Source organism: Melospiza georgiana, chromosome 20, assembly GCF_028018845.1.
Source record: "Melospiza georgiana isolate bMelGeo1 chromosome 20, bMelGeo1.pri, whole genome shotgun sequence".
Taxonomy (NCBI): Eukaryota; Metazoa; Chordata; class Aves; order Passeriformes; family Passerellidae; genus Melospiza; species Melospiza georgiana.
The window spans coordinates 11234264-11255043 of record NC_080449.1 but is presented as its reverse complement, the minus strand read 5'-3'; the positions used below and the strand labels follow the sequence as shown (position 1 = coordinate 11255043).

Here is a 20780-nt window from a genome sequence, read left to right as displayed (position 1 = left end):
ACAACAGCCTCACAGGGCAGGGATGAGACACCACCAAGGGCAGCACCTTCCCCATCCACTGCACAGAGAACACCTCAGAGCCCCCTCATCCCTGTGATCCTGGCAGGGCCTTCCCACCTGGCATTTCTTGGCCAGGGCTGCTTTTCCAGGACACCCCCTGAGCTCCTTGGTGTCCCCCAGTGGTACCCCAGTGCTGTGGGCTGCAGTCACAGACTGCAAACCCATTCCAGTGCTGACCTCACTCCCAGCTTCCAGAGGCCCCCAGGAGCCACGAGAGCAGGGCATTGACACAAAGTGCATTTAGCTCTCACCTCGGTCCCTCCTGCTGGAGCTTGTTGGTGAGCAGCCACCAGTGACAAATCAATGTCCCTGTTGTTTCCTGGCATTCTTCCTCTCCTCTGCAGGCTTTGCAGAACAGCAATTAACACGTTCTTTCTTTACAGTGTGACTTCTCTTTATCCAACTCACTTAACCCCAAAATTTTCTTCCTCCTTCCAAGTGCTTGGCTTGTATAACTTCCCTCTCACTCAACTTTCTGCAAGTTCTGTTCATATCCCTTCCTCTCCTCTTGTGGGCTGAACAGAATTGGTAAACAATTCTTATATTATGGATGTCACATCTATTTTCCATCCAGCTTCATTTTATCTTTCTTGAGTGGAATGTAATAGAGGACACATAATTTACAAAACTGTTCCCCTCCTGACCCATTGCACTTGCTCAATTCCACAAAGAATGAACAGCAATGCAAAATTTATACTTCAGCCAACTACAGACTTTGTTTGAGGCTATTTTCTGTAAGACTGTTTTCATGTTATATTTTAAGAAATAGATCTTTTAACTCACCCATTTCAAAATGTGCTGATTTCGGTAAAGAAAAATGTCTTTATCTTTCCAGTCTGATTCCTCTGAACACTGGCATGTGTTCTCATCCAGCACTGCCCATCCAAGGACAGCCTGCAGCCCCATCACCCCCACAGCACAATCCAAACACAGCTACTCCATTTATCTGTATCCAAGCACAAACAGGTGTTACCTGCTCTTCACAGAAACACAAATATCCACTGCCTTATTACTGTAAGAAAACCATTTCCCAGTTCTGTACCCAGCCACTGCCATAAGCAATAACACTTTGCCATCCACATTTCAGGACAAATGATTCCCAAGATATCCTGTACTGAATTACCCAGCTACAGCCTGGGCTGTACGTGTCCTCTCCCTCCTGCTAGCACAGACCTTACCACATGCCATAACAGATGTCAAAGGAATCTGAAATGCTCACAGATTTTTCTATTTACCCAAACAAGGGAAGCTTCAGTTTTCTAGACAAAGTCCTCCACACTCCCACTGACAGCAGCAGGCTGGCTCTGTGACCACATGCACTGTCTCTGGGAACACTGAGTGGGGATTAGCACTTCCCAATATCTCTATGAACATAAACTGCAGGGGCATAAACAAATTCATGCTCTGCTGATACACAGCCCTAAGCAGTGCAGCACCTGTGCCAGCAGCTCTGCTTTACAAGGAGCTCATTGCTCTGATTGTGTGGATATGATCCTCCTTGGAAAGATGGGAGCAATTTTCTGCCTATGAAATGGTCTCTGTGCAGCAATTGTGAGCAGCAATGTTTGGGAAGAGCCAGGCCCCAGATGCCAGCCCACACCTGGCTCCCCACAACAGCCCCAGCACAGCTCCTTACCTCAAAGCAGTAGTCTTGTCCCAGGATGCTGCTGTGGACTGGCTTGATGACCACCTCCTCCTCCATGCTGAGATCCAGAGCCTCAACAGCACTACTGGGACTGAGCAGGGACTCGTGCGAGCGCGACTCCTTCAGCCTCGGCATTAGATGGGATCTGCAGGAACACAACAGGGTCAGAGGATGCTCCCTTCCCAGAGAAACCTGCCAGCAACATCTGCTACAACAACTGCACAATATTCCTGGGAACTGGAATTTCTGCCATGAAATTACCGAGGGCCCTGAAGAACAAGGCCTGCTACACTGTCCCATTTGTAATTTCTACTCTAAAGGTTCTGTAACAGGCAGTATGAGCAGTAAAACAATTTTTCCCAACTCAAATGCAGTCAGGAGTCAATTCTTTAGAGGTTTGCACACTGTGGGGGTCTCTGAACAACTGAATCAAACTCTAAACAGCCACCACACCTGCTGAGGGAGACTTCCCAGGTGTGGGATGTTCCTAAACGAGCCTTCCCAGGTGTGGGGTGCTCCTAAATGAGGTTTCCCAGGTGTGGGGTGCTCCTAAATGAGGTTTCCCAGGTGTGGGGTGCTCCTAAACGAGCCTTCCCAGGTGGGGTGAAGCAGTGTGGGTGCATTGGAGGCCAGCTGGCTGCAGCACCTGCTGCTCTCTCAGCAGCACCATCAGGTCTCCAGCTCAGGTGCTGAGCTCTGGTGGTGCCAGAACCTCACCACAACAGCCACATCTGGATGTGCACTCTGTCACCAACAGCCCTTGGGCTCGTGAGCTCTCTCTGATTGTCACACACACCCCTGGGATGGGGACAGTGTGGAAAATAAGGCTGTGATAGCCCTATTGATTGATCTAAATGCTCTGGAGTCCCACTGGCAGCATTTAGCAGCAGGGAGCCCACAGACAGTGAGCAGAGCACCATTTTTGAGACAGCCAATACAATCAATGGTGCTGTAACTCTTAAAGCAAAACCAGAGCGCTCAAGGGGAAGGGAAAAAAAAAAAAAAAAAAAAAAGAAAGATAGTTAAGTACTCCCAGGGAAAACACAGCAAACCCATGAAGTGGCAAGGGGAAAAATAACTTGAGTGCAAAGGGAGCCTTCTCTATAGCCTGCACCACCTCAGATGTTCCTATGCCAGACCTCTGATCCTGGTAACTTGACCTTTAAAACCTCTGGCAAGCACTTGGGGGCTCCCAAAGAGACCAAATGTCCCTGCCACAAAGGGGCTGTGACGCCTCCTCCAAAGGCACGGAAGGACAGCAATAAGGGGAGTTTGTGATATTCTCAGCATGGTCCTTCAAGAGTCAAACAATAATGCTCCCAGTATGCTCCCAGCCTGCTCTGGTGTGTGTGTTGGGTTCTGTTGTTCTCCAGAATGAAGCTGACCAAAACAGAGAGAAATGTCAACAGTGCATGCAAAATTCATTGCTTGCAGTGAATCACACCCCAGGCTGGATGCAGAAACAGCCCAAGGAGATTCTCAGATGAAGGCAGCAGCAGCAGCAGATAAACAGGTGCTTCTCTAGATGTGCCATTAAGATTCAGGCCATGCACAAGCCCCAGGTGATAACAGAACTGCCTGTGGCTGTTCCCTGCCTGAGCTGCTCCATGGACAGCTCTGAGTGCCAGGGCCACCTCCTCCCCAGGGACACCCAGCCTGGGGACACCCAGGGTGCTCCCTGCACCCACCACAGCCAGGAGCAGCTGTGGGGACACCAGTAAAACATCTGCACAGCAGCCACCAGCACAGGCTCTCTGAGGGGACAACCTGCAGCCCCCAGTGCTGACAGCCCAGCTGGGGCTGGCACAGTCCTGGGCTGCATCAGCCCCAAGGCTCCCCATGCCATCAGCCATTCTCTCAGCTGCCCACTCACCCCACATCTCTGTGGTGAGTAAATTGATCTTTAGGAACCCAGCACAGTCATTTCCCAGTACTTTGGGGCAATTTTACACTATCTTCAGAGAAAAGGGTCCCCATCCTTTTCCTCTGAATGATACTGTAAATGAACTCTAATACAGGCAGACAGATCAAGTTACCTCTGGATGCTGAGTGCAGAACTAATATCTAGGAGCTCAAGAATTGACAGTACAGACTTCTCACCCAGCCCAGATAAGCCCAGAATCAAGGCATTTCTGGTAAATCTTATTTCCATATTTTACAGATGAAATTAGAAAAGGTAAATAACCAAGTTGAGACTTGCATTCTTGTGTACACAAATATAAATACTGATAAAATAAACCACAACTCAGTACATCACTGAGTTGCATCGCCTCATGCTGGCCTAAGAATTTTTATAAAAAATGAAAACAAAACAAGTCTACTTTTCATTTAAAATGACTGCAGCTGGATGGCCCCGGGTGGGAGTGCAGATGTGTTATCTGAAGGATTACCAAGGGGGAGTTTCTCAGGACACACTACGCTCCCACCAGATTCAGCAAATGTGTGTTTATATCCCTCCACACTCTGCCAAATGCCTCTGGGAATCCTAAAATGAAGGGGACATTTTCAGGGAGTTATTTGTCAGGCCCTTGGCTCAGCAGGACCTGCTCCCACGGGTCTGTCTGTCCCTCCTGGCCGCTGGGATCCAGCCCAGGTCAGCAGCAGACACGTTTCTCAGCAGATGCTGCTCCGTGCAGGGGAGTGCTGCAGGTCTCAAACCAGCCCTAAAACCCAGCATCTGTCTGTGTACCAAGGGCTAAGTGGGGAGATGTCATTAATTAGAGCTGCTGGAAATGGCAGCAGCAGGGATGAGGATGTCTCTGCCAGAGCAGTCCTGGCAGGGCAGGATGAGCAGAGCCCCCTCCCAGGCTCTGTCCCATCTCTGTCCCAGCCCTGCCTTCAAAGGGCACACAGTCCTTTCACTTTAATCCCTGTTCCAGGGCAGAGAGCACTCGTGTCCCTCGGGGACATGGCATTGTGGCACGAGCCCATTTACAGGAAAACATTTGCCAGTCCCCATGGCTGCTCCCACAGAGTTCCCCTTGTAGCAGCAGTAACAGAAAGGCCACAAGCTGCTGCGCCTGAGAGCAGCACCCACAGCACCAGGGACACCTGAGCCCCTGCAGACCTGTGCTGGCCATCAGCCCCCCAGACAGGCAAACACACCTGGGCACCATCTGCTGACAGTGAGCACACACCTGCAGGGTGCCAGAGGGACCTTGCTCACATCCATCCCCCTGCCATGCCTGTGCAGATGCTGCCTGTGGGGCTGTCCCATCTCCTGCTCCAGTAACTCACTGTGTACTCCAGGTCCTGTCCTGGTTTACGTCAGCTGATCCAATTCCAATCCTACACCTTTGTTTTAATAGCTGGGAAGGGCCAACTGCCCAGAGCCATCTCACAACAGGAACCCTCTTTCCAAACAGCACATTCAGTTCTTTTTGCCAAGGGCCTTTTTAAAATCCCTTTTTACTTGCCTAAAGTTCAGTTGAAATGAAGGGGGGAGGAAAAAATCTCATAAAAGACCACATTAGTTCTAAAGAGAAATAACATTACTGCTACCGGCACTGACCTGGCGAGTCCTGCAGAGCAGCACCAGTCTCTGGTTATTAAAGAAAGAGCTCTGCTACCCGAGAGCAATCAGAGAGGATTGTTGTGCTAAATAATAAAAGTCATAAAACATTACCGTGTGAAGGGATGTATCCCCTCTGCCTGTGCCCTCCACAGCCACCTGAGTGTCACCAAATCCAACCAGGACCATGGGGACTGCAGGGAAGTCTTGCAAAAACAAGGATGGAGAGGCAATCCATCCTCTCCTCACCCAACTCCAGGGCTGGGTTTTGAGCAATGGAGGCAGCAAACTGTGCTGCAAAGAGGCGACTCTGTCAGTCCTCATTTCAGAGCCTCACCTGCCTGAAACCACCTGGCCGCTGCTCCTGTGGTTTTATGATGAAAATGTTCCTGATTATTTCTGAGAGACAGAAACAAACAGAGAACCTGGTGGGTGGCTGCACAGGGATGGAGCAGACACAAAACTTAACACTGAAACAAAGTGGGGGGGAAATGAAGAACCTTTCTTAAATCTCCTACTGTTGTGCTCTGAGAACATGAGCAGATTGGGGAATTGTGAAGGAAATCCAGGCCCTCAGCTGAAGAAGCCCCACTGGCACCAGCTGCAGAGCTGGCAGTGCATGCTTCCCCAGTGTCAGAAGGATTTGATCTCCCAAATTACATTTGACTCTGTGGCACTTCTCCTGGCCAGCAAAGATTCCCTGAGCGCAGCTTTTTGAGCTGACAGTTCTTTTGTGTGCCCAGCTGGGTGCAGGTTCTCTAGGGCAGCCCTGGTCCCCTCCCCTGCACTCACCCACTGCAGGTGTCCCCCTGCCCAAGCACAGCAGAACAGCCCGGCAGATCCACACCCAGCACAGACAGCATCTAAATCTGTCTCCAGCCCGGGGATTAGGGGTTTGTTATGACGGAGAAAAAAGTGCACAACTCCAGTAGATGGATTTGCAACATCAGATGGGAGAAGGATTTTAGCAGTCACAGATGGGGGTAAATCACCCGCCCTGCCCTGCCCTGCGCCACTGCCCCTCCTGAGGCTCACTGTGGCACTGTGCCCTGCAGGGCCCACACGGCTCTGGTTCGGGTCCCCCTCTCCTGCACAGCAGCCCTGCCCTCCCCAGGGCCCAGCAGCGCTTGTGACCCCCCCGCCGGGCCAGCTTCCCACTGACCTCCCAGCGCTGCTGCGAGCGAGTTCCCATCCCTTCCTCCCCCGAGCCTCATCCTGCTTCAATGTAACAAACAAACATGAAAGCGATGTTATGGGAATAACCACCACCAACAGCACACAAGAGAACTCGCAGGCTTCCAGAAGATGAAGAATGTTTTTTTTTCCGGCAGAAGAGGACGTGGGGATGGAGTCTCAGCATGCAGCAGCACACCCTTCTCCATGTTCTGCTGCCCTGAACTTTCTCCTGCCGTTCCCAGAACCCCAGCTGCTGATCCCTGCCTGGGAAACTCTGCTCAGCATACTCAGGATGGGAACCTGGCGTTACAGGTTGCCCTCACTAATGCAACACCTTCCCTGAGCAACACAAAGGACATGTAATTAAACTTATTAATGCCTGCCCTTGTTTTCAGACTGTTCTCAGTTTCAACTGGCAGCAGGATTAATTACATTCAGAAGGAGTCTGTCAGCTCATACCAGATTCCAAACGTTGTTCTTGCCAGAGCAAACCTGAAGGATGATTTTAACCTGTGACATTCACCTGAGCATGGATATTTGTTTAACAACGTGCCACTGCAAAGTTTGTCAGGGCAGCCTGCAAGCCCAGCACAGGACACTGATGGCATTTGTGACGTGCAAAACGAGAGGGCTTCAGGGGAAAAAGGGCATCGGGAGCAGGATGCAAAAGGTGACCTGAATTTCAATAATCAAAAATATTTCCAAGGAGCCTCTTTCCCATAAGCAGAATGACATCAACATGACACTTGCAACAGAAATCAACACTTATATTAAAAAACACTTTTATCACATCAGCCTAAGCAGTGCCAGATCTGGGGACATCATACGCAAACATCAGTGACAGATCCACCACTCCAATCTGGAGCCCGAGTCACAGCACAACCCTGGCACAAGTCATTCCCACAGCCTCCGGAGCCAGCAGGGACCGCAGGGCCCCAACAAACACCTGGGGCACGTCCATGGCAGCAGAAGCAAAACCGGGACCAGGGACCGAGCCGGAGCCCCTGCTCCCTGCAGCACCCACGGCAGAACGCCGGGGTGCTCCCAGCTGCACCCCACAACCACCACCTTCCACGGCGGGAGCAGGGCGGGGACGAGGGGTTTGATTTTTATCACCTAAATTTTGCGTAACATCAGTCTGGAGGCGGAATCTGGACAAGGCGGCAAAGGCGAGGCAGGATGTGTCCTCCTGGACCAAGCAGACGGAAATGGAGCCGCAAGGCCCATCTCCAGAGCGCGGCTGCCGAGCCCGGGCGCGGATGATGAAACGCCGCCCAGGATGGAAACAAACCGCGAACGGCCGGAACGAGGGACGGAGCGCGGCCGCACATCCCCGGGCCGGGCCGGGAGCGGCTGTCAGCGCTGGCAGCTCCAACGCGGCGGCCTCCGCGCCCCGGCCCCGCTGCGCGCCCGCCGCCCCCGGCCCGCCCCGGCCCCGGCCCGCCCGGCCCCGCCGCGGCCGCTGCGCTCGGGGCGCGGTGCGGGAGCCGCCGGTCGGGGCGCGGGGCCGGGCGCGGAGTTGGCGCTGCCCGCGCAGCCCGGGCACGGCCGCCAGCCCCGCACTCACCCGCAGGGCCCGGGCCCCGCCGCGCCGCCGCCGCGCCGCCGCCCCGCTCGGGCTGGGCCATGCCGCGCTCCCGCCGCCGCCACCGCGGGCGGGGACCCCCGGCCCCACCGCCCCCGGCCCCCGCCCCGGGCCGGCCCCGCCGCCGCCGCTCCGCCCCGCCGCGGCCCATTGGCTGCGCTGTAGCTGGGCAGAGCGCCCCGGGCCCGCCGCCCCCGGAGCGCGGGCTCGCCGTGGGGGGCAGCGGGCGCGTTTCGCTCCCCGCCGCGGCCCGGAGCACCGGGCACCCGCTCGGCTCCCGCCGCCGCCCAGCAGCGCCCGTGCCCCGCGGTCCCCGAGCCGCTCACCCCTCGCCTCATGCCGCCTCTCCCGCCCGTCGCCCTCATTCTGTTGCGATAAACCGGGGTACGGCGCAGCTCCCCGGGAGCCCGAGTCGAGCGGCGGCTGCCGCCCGCCCCGCCGCTTTCCCCGGGCCGGCACCGGGAGGGGAGGGACGGCGCCGCCCGCCCGCCTGTCCCTGCCCTCGGCCGCGCAGCGCATTCCTTTCCCGTTTGGGAGAGCCGAGTCACTGACCTTTGCAGCAGCGCGATCCACAGCAGGGAGTAGCGCCTGCAGCAGCAGCCGGCGGCCCCTGCGTGAGCCATGGTCCGCACCCCGCACGGAGCGCGCCCGCATCGGCGCCGAGTTCACCGGGGCGCTCCGGGCCGGGCTCCCCGGCGGGGGCCGGGGCCGCGGGGCTCAGGCCCGGGCGGCCTCACGGAACGCGGGGCCCGGGGCAGCAGGTGAGCGGCAAGGGAGATGTGAGGCAGCGGAGAGGAGACGGAAAGGCTGCGCGGCATGGTCCCACTGTCCCGACTGCCACCATCCTCAGCCAGCCCACGCCGACACGTTCCCAGAGCCAGACTGCTGCTGTCATCCTGGCGTATTCAAATGCCTCCATTACTCATCAAGTACAAAGTAGGACTATCTAGTAAATGAAAAACCACCACATGGCACTGTCCCCTGCCTCTTACTAATGGCTGCTTCCTCTTCCACTTTTCAAAGGCTACTGTCCATGTCTGCAGCGAAGCACAAATCCTGCAGCTCATGCGAGGCAGCTCCGGATCAGCGGAGAAAGCCGACACCTGGGCTGCAACCGCTCGTCAGCTTTGGAGGGGCAAACGCCAACAGCGATAAACATTCCCAGGTGATAGGAATACTCGAGGTTCCTCCAGAGCACAGGAGAAGGAAGCAGGTCTCAGGGTAGGAGGTCACAGGAGCAGGTCCTGCCCGAGGCAGCAGGCACAAGTCTCGCCTCCTCCCGGGACTCACAAGCCGGATTCCCAGACAGACCATTCCTCCAGCCAGCGCCACCGTGCACGGCACTGACAAACCAGTCAAAATTTGCAGGTTCTCTGCCCAGTTCCAACACTAACTCTCTGCACAGCCTCCCCTACGTGCCTCTCCTCCTCAGCCAGAGAGGTGGCCATGACCCTCTCACTGCCAAAGGATCCAGAAAACACGAAACAGGATTATTACTGGGCTTGGCTAACAAGGAGCGCGGTCACCTAAGGCCAGTGGGGTCCCTTCTTCTTCCAGAGCAAACTGGTCCCCAGTGTGTGCCAGGGACAGTGTCACCAGCTCATCAGCCACGCTGGCAGCACAACGCCCCAGTCTCTGCCTGTCCCACCTTCCCTCCTTAGTGGAGGACATGCAGACCCCCTTTCCCTTGAAGTCTGCAAACAGCGCTCTGGATTTAGCACATTTTGCCTCATTTTTGCCTCCCCCATTCCCCCCACCAGCAGTTTGAAGTTTTCTCACCGTTTGCTGGCAGATGCCATGCAGAGAGACAAGCTCGCTGTCCTTGATCTGCTTTTCAGGGCTTCTATAAAGTAGGGCACCAGCATCAACCCAGCCTCAGGTTTTTGATACATTGCTGGAGTAGCCAAAAATAATAACAGGCAGCTTCAGTCAATCTTCTCCTTCTCAAACCTGCAGCAGCAGCACGGGGGTCCTCTGTGTGGCAGAGCAGAACTACAGTGCCCAGCAGGCTGAGATGCCAGTCAGCAATGCAGGGCCATGCCCCCCTGCCAGCCAGGCTGCCCCCAGTCCTGCTCGGGGGTCTCACATGGAGCTCCTGCCTTGTGGGGTCCCCTTCCCCAGAGCCATCCGTGTTTTGCTGTCTGTATTTCCTTCAGCAGCTTATCTCTGTGGCTGCTGTGAAATGCTAAGGTCAAGTTACACTTTTACCAACCCTTTTATCTTCTGGCAAGGCACGAGAACGCAGAACCTGAACTTTGGAATGAGCCTTCGCACCTGCGCTGGGTGGAGAGCGGAGCAGACCGAGGCAGAGGGAGAATTCAGGTTCCCTCTGCAGCCCAGCACTGGGACAGTCTGGAAGGAGGTATTGAACCCACCAAGCCTGCACTGGCTCTGCTGGGAACTGTGGCAGCTCCAGCTGACATAAGGACCCAGTACAGCTCTGCTACAGCTTCCACATTGACAGCAAAGACCAGCAGAGAGCTCTGTCTGCTGGGAACTGCCCAGTTGAATTCCCCCTGTCCCAAACCTGAAATTCCAGATGGTTGGTCTGTGCAGCACTGGGAAGTGAGCCAGGCATCAGGGGATGAGGTAACGTTTGACCTTGTAGCCTGTGTGCTGCACATTGATTCTCCACACTCACCTCAGCAAATGCCAACTGTGTTTTCCCAAAGTGATGTGGGCGGTGTCACTGTGCCCCTGTCCCACTGATCACTCTGGGGTTGGGCTGGTGTCTTAAACACACAAACCTGTTGGGACACAGACCTGTATAGGCCATTCCTTGCCCTTTCCCTCTCTGTGGTCTCTGAACACTTGTGTGGCTCAGGAGATACAGAAAGAAACTGAAACTCTGCAGACCCGGGCCTTGGGGACTGCTCTGTCCCCGTCCCCAGGGAGTGGCAGGCAGTGAGGGAGCCACATTCCACTGACTCAGTGTTCAAATACTGCTGCAGGGAGCATTTACTGCCACCAAGAAGAACTTGTACTTCGACATCTCAGCTCATTTTGTCTAAGCCAGGGTTTCTGCAGCTTCCTTCCAGCGAGCTCGTAGCTCACTCCTCGTGTGCACGAGGTGTTGTTTCCCTGCAGACAGCTGTGCAGCAGGTGACACAGAGGTGCATGGCACAGCCAGAGCTGTGACTGCCCCACAGTGCTGGCACTGTCCCCAGGCTCTGTGTGTGACCTCCACCCCACCCCTTCTCCACATTTACACTCCTGTTCCTGACAGGATCCCAGCACCACCCACCCTGCTCACTGCTCAACAAATAGCATTTGTGAAATGAAAGCCACCGTGCCCAGTCAGGGCAAGTAAAAGTATTTTTCCATGGGTTATTAGAGGAAGTTTTCCATTACCAGTTATTATTTGTATTATTGTTAGTCCCCTTCTCTTGGGTCATGTTTTCTCCTCTGGTCCCAGCCAGGCCTGGCTGACTCTGTTTCCTTGGCTGGGCAGAGGAGGATGAGGATGGTCACAGCTTTGCCTCCAGCAGCCTTTCCACACTCCAGCCATGTTTGCCTTTCAGAGCTATTAATCCCAGCTATCTCTCACTTTTTATTGACTGTGAAGCCAGTGCTTTGTGCTTTATGGCCACACTGTCTATCACTGGGAAACAAACAATTTCCTAATAACCTCAAGGAGTCAGCAGTGGAAGGGATTGTGATTATCCACATCTACTCCAAATTTACACCTAAATAGCCTTTGATGTCATAAATGCACTTGTTTTCTAAAGTTGGAACAATCCCATATTCCAGCACAATTAACAGTATGATACATGGCTTTGCACAGCTGTTACTGATTGCTGCCTCTCCACCTGCTGCACTGACCCCAAACTCAGCTGCAGTGATGGGGCAGAGTTGACTCAAGCACCCCTGAAAAATGGGGCACTGTTTCAATAGTGTTTATACTGAAAGAATATTTCCCTCTGCCTCCATCCCCTTTCTCAGCACCCAGACAGTGCATCTGACTGGCCAATTTCTCTTTCTGCTTATAATTAGCTTCACTTTTCTGCTCTCCTGGATAAGCATTAGACTTTCCTCTAGGAATGTAATCCCAATCCACAGGAAACCTGTCTTTACTGAGATGCCACTCATCTTTTCTGCAGGTTTTATTTAAAACAGAACATTGTTATTAGCAGCAGATTTTTCTAAACCTTTTTGTGAGGTCCCATTCCTGCAAACATCCAATATCATTCTGTGTGATTAGTCTCGCTTCAGAGACACCACTTAACATTCAACCACAATTTGAGCCAAGGCATTTGCAGGAGTCAAGTTTTGAATTTCAAATCAAAACTACAGAGGGGTACCAGTGGCGAATGACTTTGAGCCTGACAAACACAAATAGGTGTTTTAGCATCTAAACTACATTTTCCTGTGATTTGTCCTTCTGTCTAACCACACTGGCCTGTATAATGGCTTCAGTTTAATATGGAAGAGCTGACTTTGGAGGCTGAATGATGTTCAACAAAATGTTGTTCTTAAAAAGCAATATCGAAAGAATGCAAAATTTATAATCAGAATAAAGTTGGGGAAATATTCTTTTGCTGCTGCTTAACTTCCCTTAAAGAAAAAAAGAAGAAAAGCTCAAAGCATTTTAAAGTTTGTTTGTGGTTTTTTATCCATAGCTGGCACCAGGATATAAAGCTAATTTCTTCCAATTGCTCTCTGCCTTTTAGCCAGATAGGTTTTAGTGTCTTCTAGGGATGGATATAAAGCACATCACTCTCACAGGAGCCTTCTTTTCAGATGGCATGAGAGGTTCTTCTTCCATGGCCTTTTCTGGGAATGGCCCCTTTGTTTCCCCCAGAGCAGAGTGAGGCACAGCTCGGCACCAAACCCAGGTCAGCCCCAGGGGCCTCCCTGGACCATCCTGACTCTCCTGGACCATTCCAGACTCCTCGAGCGGGGATTGAACTTGGCAGAACTGGGGTGCACTGCATCACTTCTCCAGCTCATTTTTTTAAGTGCAAGTATCATTACTGCATTCTCCATGCAATGCCAAGGGCTGCTACTTCCAGAGCTGATGTAAAAATTGTTATTAAAACTTACAAACTGTGAAAAACTCTTAAAAAAGTCCAAATCCTGGCACTGGCCTAAATTAAATTACAGCCAGGAGCTGCCAGGGGTACGTGGATAAGCACAGAGCCAGGCGTGCGTGCAGTCCTTATCCACAGCCCACACCTGCTGCTCCCTCCTGCAAGCTGCACTAATGAACACAGTGTACAGCCCAGAGCATTTCAGATAAGGGCAAGGTCAGGGTGAAGACTCAGGAGTGAAGAACAGATTGAGCGGGGTTCATGAATGAAAACCCCATTTTAAATCTAAAATTAATTTTTTCAACAAATTAGGGCAAGTGAGCTTTCCTCCAGCTCAGACAATGCAGCTTTTCCTGGATATGGACCACTGGCAGGAGGAGGAAGCACATGTGCTCAGGAATCAATGCTAATACCCTCAAAAATTAATCTCTGAAAATTGCTTCAATGGAATAGAAACGATTTCAAATAAATCTCTGTATAGCAAGAGCTGACAGAATATCACAGTGATACCTGGAGTAGGTACAGACTGAAAAAAGCAGGCTTTGTGTTTTCTCACATAAGGTTGGTGTGGTTGCTGTGCCTTTGTGTGCCTCAGTTTCCCCACTGCAGACACAGGGAGTCTGTGAGACTGCTGGGGCCTGCTAAGAGCCAGCTGGGTTACCCAGGGTGGATGTGGCTTCCCCAAGCTGGAAACACTGCCCATCCCACTGGAGATGAGTCGTGGCTTGGCTTCCAGCACCCAGCCAGGACTGCTCTCCCTGGCAATGCCAATGGCTGTGCCCTCTGTGCCCTCTGCTACCTGCAGGACCAAGCAGCCACGGTGACAACAAGCTCTGCAGACCTACACCAGCCCTCAGAAGAGCAGAGTCTCAGTCTGGCTGAGTAATGCATTAATTAACAGAAGACAATGAGCAGAGTGTCAGCTTTGCTGCTGACAATTCACCCTGGGAGCTGAGCCCCCCCTTGGCTCCACCTGAGCCCTGCTGAGCTTCCAGGGGCTCCTGCCCCGAGCACCCACCCACAGCTCAGCACAAATGCCAGGGCCTGGCTGCCAGCAAAAGGGGAAGGAGCTGCAGAGCCATTCCTGTAAATGCCAGGCAGTCAGAGCCAGTAAATCATCCTGACCTGAAACATTTTTTATGTTTTTCATGTCTTCTGGAGGGGATGTGGAGATTCCTGAATGAGTTCTCCCCATGAATGTCTCCACCCTCATCTTCTAAACAAGGGAGCCAGAGGGGAGCTTGACCTAAAGCTTCACTGTGGAAGGGAATGGAGGCAGGAGCAGGGGCAGGTGTGAGCCCCAGTTCAGGAGCTGTACAGTAGAAGCAACTTTCTTTTCTAGCCAAGCTGTTTTAAATCAATCTAGTTAGACACATGCAAAGCACTGACATAGATGCACTGAAACTGGTTTGATCCTTGCCTGAACAGGATTAACTTGCCTCAGTTGTTAACCAAATTAAACCCAGCTCATCATCATTGCAAAAATGACTTTATTTTACACTCACAGTTGTGAGGAATTTTTGTAGACAGAACCTGGAAGGATTTTCCTTTGTGACGGGTGTTCAGGGTCACACAGAGCTCCCCACAGCCCAGGCAGTCTCAGTTAACTCCCTCAGGTAACCTGTGCCTGTCTCACCTACAATTTTTCTCTATTCTTAATGTCTAAACCTACATTTTAGGCCATTAGCCTGCACTGATGACAGGAAGAGTCAAAACTACTCAGACACACTAAGAGCCTGAGTTGATGTAAAGTAGATTGAGTTAAAATAAACAGAGTTGCACAGACACCTTCCTTTCTGCTGGGGTTCACTCCTTGCTCCCAGTCCAGGCTCTGCCTTCTCCACTCACCACCACTGGCAGTGCTTTGCAGGTCCCAACTCTGCAGGGTTAAATCTGCAGGCCAGAGCCCAAAAATTCTTATTTTACTTTCTTCTGAGAAAAAGGAAAATGTTTGGATCTGGTTTAGATTTTGTTCTTGCATTTAATTTCTCAAAACACTGATTTCCACAAATATTTTCTCTTCCTCTGATGGAATATAAAACCATCATCCAACAATCCCCTCTGCCCTGCTGCCCATCCACTGAACTGCTGCTGTGCCACTGCACTGAAGCACTTGTTCTTATCCTGACAGATGCTAAGCTTAGGTCAAATCCCTGGGAATGCACGGGGCCAGCGTATGCTCCCACAAACAAAACTGCAATCTGCTGCTGGGCTGATGAGCTGCCCTGGATTTACACCGTGCCTGGAGCCCGTGCTGCAGCTGCACAGAGCTCCCAGGGGCTGTGGCCAGCCAGGAAGGCAGGGAGGGGAGCAGGGGGTGCTGGCCTGGGGGGGCACAGCCCAGGAATGTCCCATCCAGAGCTGGGGATGAGCGTGGCTCACCTCCCTCCAGTGACAGGGCTGCTCCTCCTGCCCCTGCCTGGCTGCCTTTACCTTCCATTCCAGTGCACCAAAACTGAAAGCACCAGGTGAGCTTCCAAAAGAGCAACTGTGCTCCAAACACAGAGCAAAAGCAAAGCCCAGCTGGCACTGAGTCACTGCACAAGCTCTCTCCTGTCTCACTCACCGGGCACGAGGGCCACAGCTCAGACTGCTGGGCTCTCAGGTGGCACAGGGACAGGGACAGGCTGGCACAGGGCACGCTGCTGAGAGATTGAAACAACTGCCAAGTGAGAAAAATGTTCCGTGATTTCTTCACTTCTTTGGACGCTTGAGAGAAGCACAAGTGATGAGGATCTGGCTGGCTGATGTGAGGATAGAGCAGGAATCTTCTCTGGATGAGGGATGGGTTAAATGCTCTGTGCTCTCCAACCTACAGCTCTTGCAAAACCCAGATGCACCAGCAGCTGCCACACAGAATACAGAGAATTTGGGAAAAGCTGCCAAGTCCCTTGTCTGCTAAGTGCCTACAACACTCACATCCATGTTACAAATGATGGGATAACAACTTAAGGTTTTTTGTTTAAGGAATGTTTTTATGTTTTTTGTTTAAGGAATGTGTTAGTCCAGTTCCTGGGGAAAAATCAGTTTCAGTTCTGGGAGCTGCAAGGATGCAGCAAAGGACTGAATATTATACCCAAGTCTGAACACTGTGGTTTGGGAGAAGGCAATAAAAACCTCCCTGCATAAGGCTGATGTGCAATTCCTGAGTACAGCCTTGGCCTGCCTTTGACATGTGGCTTCCCTTATTCCATCCCTTAAACACTTTATTACTTTATACACTTCAAGAAACAAAACAACTTTTTAATTCCTTTGCCTGTAGAAGTGTGAAAGAACTTCTTCCTAAATGCAGTGAGATCCCAAGTGGAGCCAGGAAGCCACTTGAGTTGTGCACCATAAACACTTCCACAATGTGAATTAATAAGTCTCTCTGAGGATTGGGAAGTGTGCCACATGCAGCATTTCTGAGTCCACAGCCCTTTTATCTAAGTTGTTTTTTCCTTTATCCTTGTCTCCCTCCATGACAGTTTGGAGATTTTTGGCATCCAAACTGCAGCCTGGCTTGTCAAGCTAAACATCAACTGAGCCTTTATATGTACGTGAGAAATGAGAATAGAGACAAAAATAGTTATTAACTGTGCTTTTAGAATACTGAACAAGCAGAATGGCTGTGTGCCAGTAGAGTCAGGGTTGGAGCAGCTCTGATCCACATCTGTGACAGTGGCCAGCGCTGCAGGCTCCAGCAGAGCCACTCCTGGGGCTGGATGGGGGAATTGTCCCCTCTGCACGGCTCTGTCACCCTGAGGATGCCATGCTGGGGCAGTGACCACATCAGCAGGTGGCAAGGGGCAATTTTCCATTGCAGACTTGGTGCTGCTGCACTGTCTGCACCGTGGGAGGAGAGGAGGCTGCTCCTGGAGCACTCCAGGCGCTGGGATGGCTCCGTGGTGCAGACCCAAGCATGGCACACGGGGACAGTGGGGACAGTCCCCTCCCAATCCACCTTGTGACACTGGCAGGGCTCCTCCCAGAGCCCTCAGCATTCCAAGGACGAGCCAAGTCCATCCCTTGGCTCTCAGAGCTCAGTGACGTTCCTTCCCTCAGTCACATCCACACAAACTGTTTCTCAGAGATGATCCCAGCTTGCTGCAAACACTAAAACAAGTTTGGAAACACTGGGAACACTGGACTCCATTAAAAAGAAGTGCTCCATGCCAAGGCTGAGAGAACAGGAATGTGACCCAGCAGGACAGCCTTGGCTTGCTCATGGCTCGTGGACAAAGCTCGCTCTCTCCCTTGCTTTTCACCACTGCCAAGCTGTGCCTCGCTCCCTTTACTCTGGCAAGTGCCTTTGGTAAAATGTACAAGAATTTCTCTCCATGGAGCGAATTTTAGAGGAGAACTGGAAAACGGTGCTGGGTGACCAGCTGGAGTTCAGCAAGGTGCTGGAACAAAGTCCTGCAAGGCTGTTATGGATGGCAGAACACCCAGCCCAGGGCTGCAGGATGCTGCAATACCTGTGCCACACTTTGAATGGAATTTTAATTATAAATAGGAGCAACAGACGTGGCCCAGATCTTCACTCACTGCCCGGTGTCCTCCCCACGCTTTGAAAAAAAGCCACTAAAACCAGAGATGTTCAGCTCCCCATTACAAGACTGCTAAAAACTCCAGCTCCTTTAGTAATTACTATAAAATACTTTCAGGCAGTTTTTAAAAGCATTAGTGAGATAAAATGAAGAAAAGAAATACTGCTGTTAAAGGTATGTTAACCATTCCCCTTATCATCCAGCACTTTATTTTAATGAGGTTTGTTTTACTTCTGCTATTTGCTTTGTCACACGGTGCAAGTCTCTGAGCATTTCTGGGTGAGATAAATGACTTTGGAGCAGGTGGGGCTGGCAGAGCTGAGGGCTGGTGGATGCCAGCCAGGCTGGGCACGCTGGAAAGGCACTTGTCACTCATGCCCTGTGTCACAGTGGGCAGGCAGAGCCTCTGCTTCCATCCCAGCTCAGCTCTGGGGGCTGCAGATCAGAGGGCTCGGAGAGAGCCTCACGCCGATCCCACGAGTGGAACACAGCTACAGGAGCTTTATTTATGGTGATATTAAATATGCAACAATCATTCCCCAACATCAGAGTAATAAACATCACTGCTCCATCTGATCTGGAATCAGCAAGCATGCTTCTCACATTCACAGGGAGAGACAAAATGCTGAATTATTTATGCTTTGACTATGAACAAATATAGAGAAAATAAGTGAGTTTGGTACAATGCAGCAGAGCAGATTCAGGGCAGATTATTGTACATCTTTCAATCAAAATAGACTCTCTCATTACTCGAAACAATTGTTTCTCCTCCAAAAGAAGTGACTTAAGGAAGTGTAATTAAGGGATACAGCACCAGCCACAGCAGTTCCAGGAAGGCAGGGGCTGACTGACTTCCCAGGACATGGCAAGATCCATTCAGCTGGCAGGAGCAAATGTATTCCCAGCTATGTTCTACAAACTCCTTCTAAACCAAAAGAATTCTATGTGGTCACCAAGTACCAAAGCAGCAAACACTAAATTGGGTCGTTCTGCCTCATATTTACACTTCTCATCATGAACCATACTGGGCCAGGCTTCTGTGGGCAGCAGAGGAGCTCTCTGAACGTGCAGTGTGTGCCTGTGCTGAGCCTCAGCCCTGCCACAGACAGATTTTAAGTGTCCCAGGAAGCTCTGTCATTAACTGAATGAAAGGAGGATACTCCAGAGCTGCACAGACACCTTCCTACTTTCCATATAAATGCAGGATCGCTTCCACTGCCCTGAGACCTGCAGCCAGAATTAGCTGATGTTTGCCATGCCCCGCTGACATTTCAAGCTTGGCAGGAATAAAAATCCAGCAAAAGTGGTGCAAGTGCAGGAGGAATGACAAGAATTCTGGGACAGGAATGCCCTCAGAGCCTGATTTTCAGCAGCCACATCAAGCCCTTTGCTACCCACATGTGTGTGCATGTGATAGGGAAGGGGATGAGATGGGAAAGAGGGGATGAGAGCTGTCCTTCAATTTCTCAACAGTTTCTTAACTTAAATCCTTCATTCTGAGCATAAGTACTAAATCAGGCTCAAGGAAGGAAAAACTTAATTAATCAGAGGTAGCCAAGTTCAAAGTGCGCCTGGGGTCGGCTTTATTACTCTCCTTCACTTTGGAGGTACAGGGTTTATGGATAATCCCTGTCTGCTGCAGAATGACAGCTATGGGCTGCTGAGTATTATTTCCTGGCAGTAACTAAATTTGAAGGTCTCCTTTCCTTCCACTCATCTTTTTAAAGTTTAATATTGTCACTGAAATATAACCAAGGGCCATATATAGCACAGGGGTTTAAAGTGCTGTGCCCAGCCTGGTGACACCTGGTTCAGCTCCACTCGTGCCTTGCAGACTCCCCCCACCAAGGCTTTTGATCCCAGTGAAACTGGGAATAGCTGGAGATGAAAAAGGGCTGGTGGTGCCCGGAGGTAAGAGGCCAAGCAAGCCCTCCATTATCTGCTTGCTGAGTACCTCCACATCCAGAACTCTGCTGCCAGTATCATCAGAAAAACCACTTGATTATCTCCATAACAAACACTTGATTTTCTCCATGCATGGAATCACTCCAGAATTTAACCAACACCAACAGCCATCCATTACCTGATTAAACAGCAGCAGTGATAGCACCACCAACAGCAGAATCAGGAGTTTGTGGAGCACCCCCTTGGTAGAACCAGTCTGCAGAGCTGCCCACACGCTCTGCACAGCCCAGGGGCTCAGGGATCTGATCCCTGCCCTGGACTGGGCGTTCCCTGCCCCAGAGCTGCAGTGAGCAGCCAGACATTGGAATGAACAGCCCCAGTTCCTGTCAGTGGGGCAGGGGCACAGGGGTCTGTGCCCAGCAGCCCATTCAGGGAAGGAGGACTCTCCCACAAGACACTCAGAACTGGCTTTTACCTTATTCCCAAGCAGCTGGCAGCAGGCTGGGGGAGTTCTGCAGACCTGGACATGTTATGGATCATCCTGTTCACTCTGGACACAGAGCCCTGTTCCATCACCCCACCAGCAGCAGAGGATGGAAGGAGCTGCCTGGGCCCTGGCCAGGGCTGGGCAGGTGCAGGAGCTCCCCAAGGGCTCCCTCAGTGCCCTGAGGTGGGATCTGTGCCAGAGACCAGCAACTTCCAGGGATGCATTTGTTGAGCCTGGGATGGGGAGTTCTACCCCATGCCTAAATAGTAAAGCCAGCATTTAGTTCCTTCATCTCCACACGAAGTATCTCATTTCAATTTAATTTCACAGTTGTAATGGATTTTTCAAAAATATTCAAGAACATATTTACTTTCCAACATCTTATTTCCTTTCACATTTGAAAAAAACTTTCTATCTAATCCCTCAAGTCATCCTACAGTCTGAATAATTTCAGGTTTTTAATCAATAGCTGTCAGACTTGTCAAATTACTTTAGGGACCACAAAGCAATTTTTAAACATTCATAAACCCTCGTAGAACAGTTAAGTGCACTGAATTTTAAAAGAAAGAGGAACTGAATAACACTGATCAAATAGGATTATATTCTGGCAAATTATAAATTAGTTTTTTTATCAATCTTCTCACAGCTACTTATCTAGTGTCAGGATTCTTCTGCTGCAGGAAGAGGTGACTGTTCACCTCTAGAGAAAGAAGCCTTTTCTCTCCTGTCTCCAAGGCTCCTTAGCAGGAGCAGGGTGCAACGCCTTTTTTGTTGTCTTTTTAAAAAGCAACATCATTAACCAGCCAGCTGCCCGGGGGTTCTCTCCATCATCCAGAGATGGCCAAGCTGCTG

At 51.5% G+C, this 20780-nt stretch overlaps 1 protein-coding gene across 10 annotated transcripts in view; it reads right to left on the bottom strand.

The window, feature by feature from the left end:
* Positions 1–20780, bottom strand: part of DAB2IP (DAB2 interacting protein) — a 154874-nt gene that overhangs the window by 36108 nt on the left and 97986 nt on the right. For 7 of the 10 annotated variants that reach the window (XM_058037905.1, XM_058037903.1, XM_058037909.1 and 4 more), the window contains exon 4: positions 1697–1850. In XM_058037905.1, the coding sequence (XP_057893888.1) occupies positions 1697–1850 (154 nt within the window). Of the gene's footprint in view, positions 1–1696; positions 1851–7959; positions 8003–8303; positions 8382–8529; positions 8559–20780 lie in introns of those variants that run through there. The other 3 variants (XM_058037912.1, XM_058037910.1, XM_058037911.1) reach the window with 3 other exon arrangements.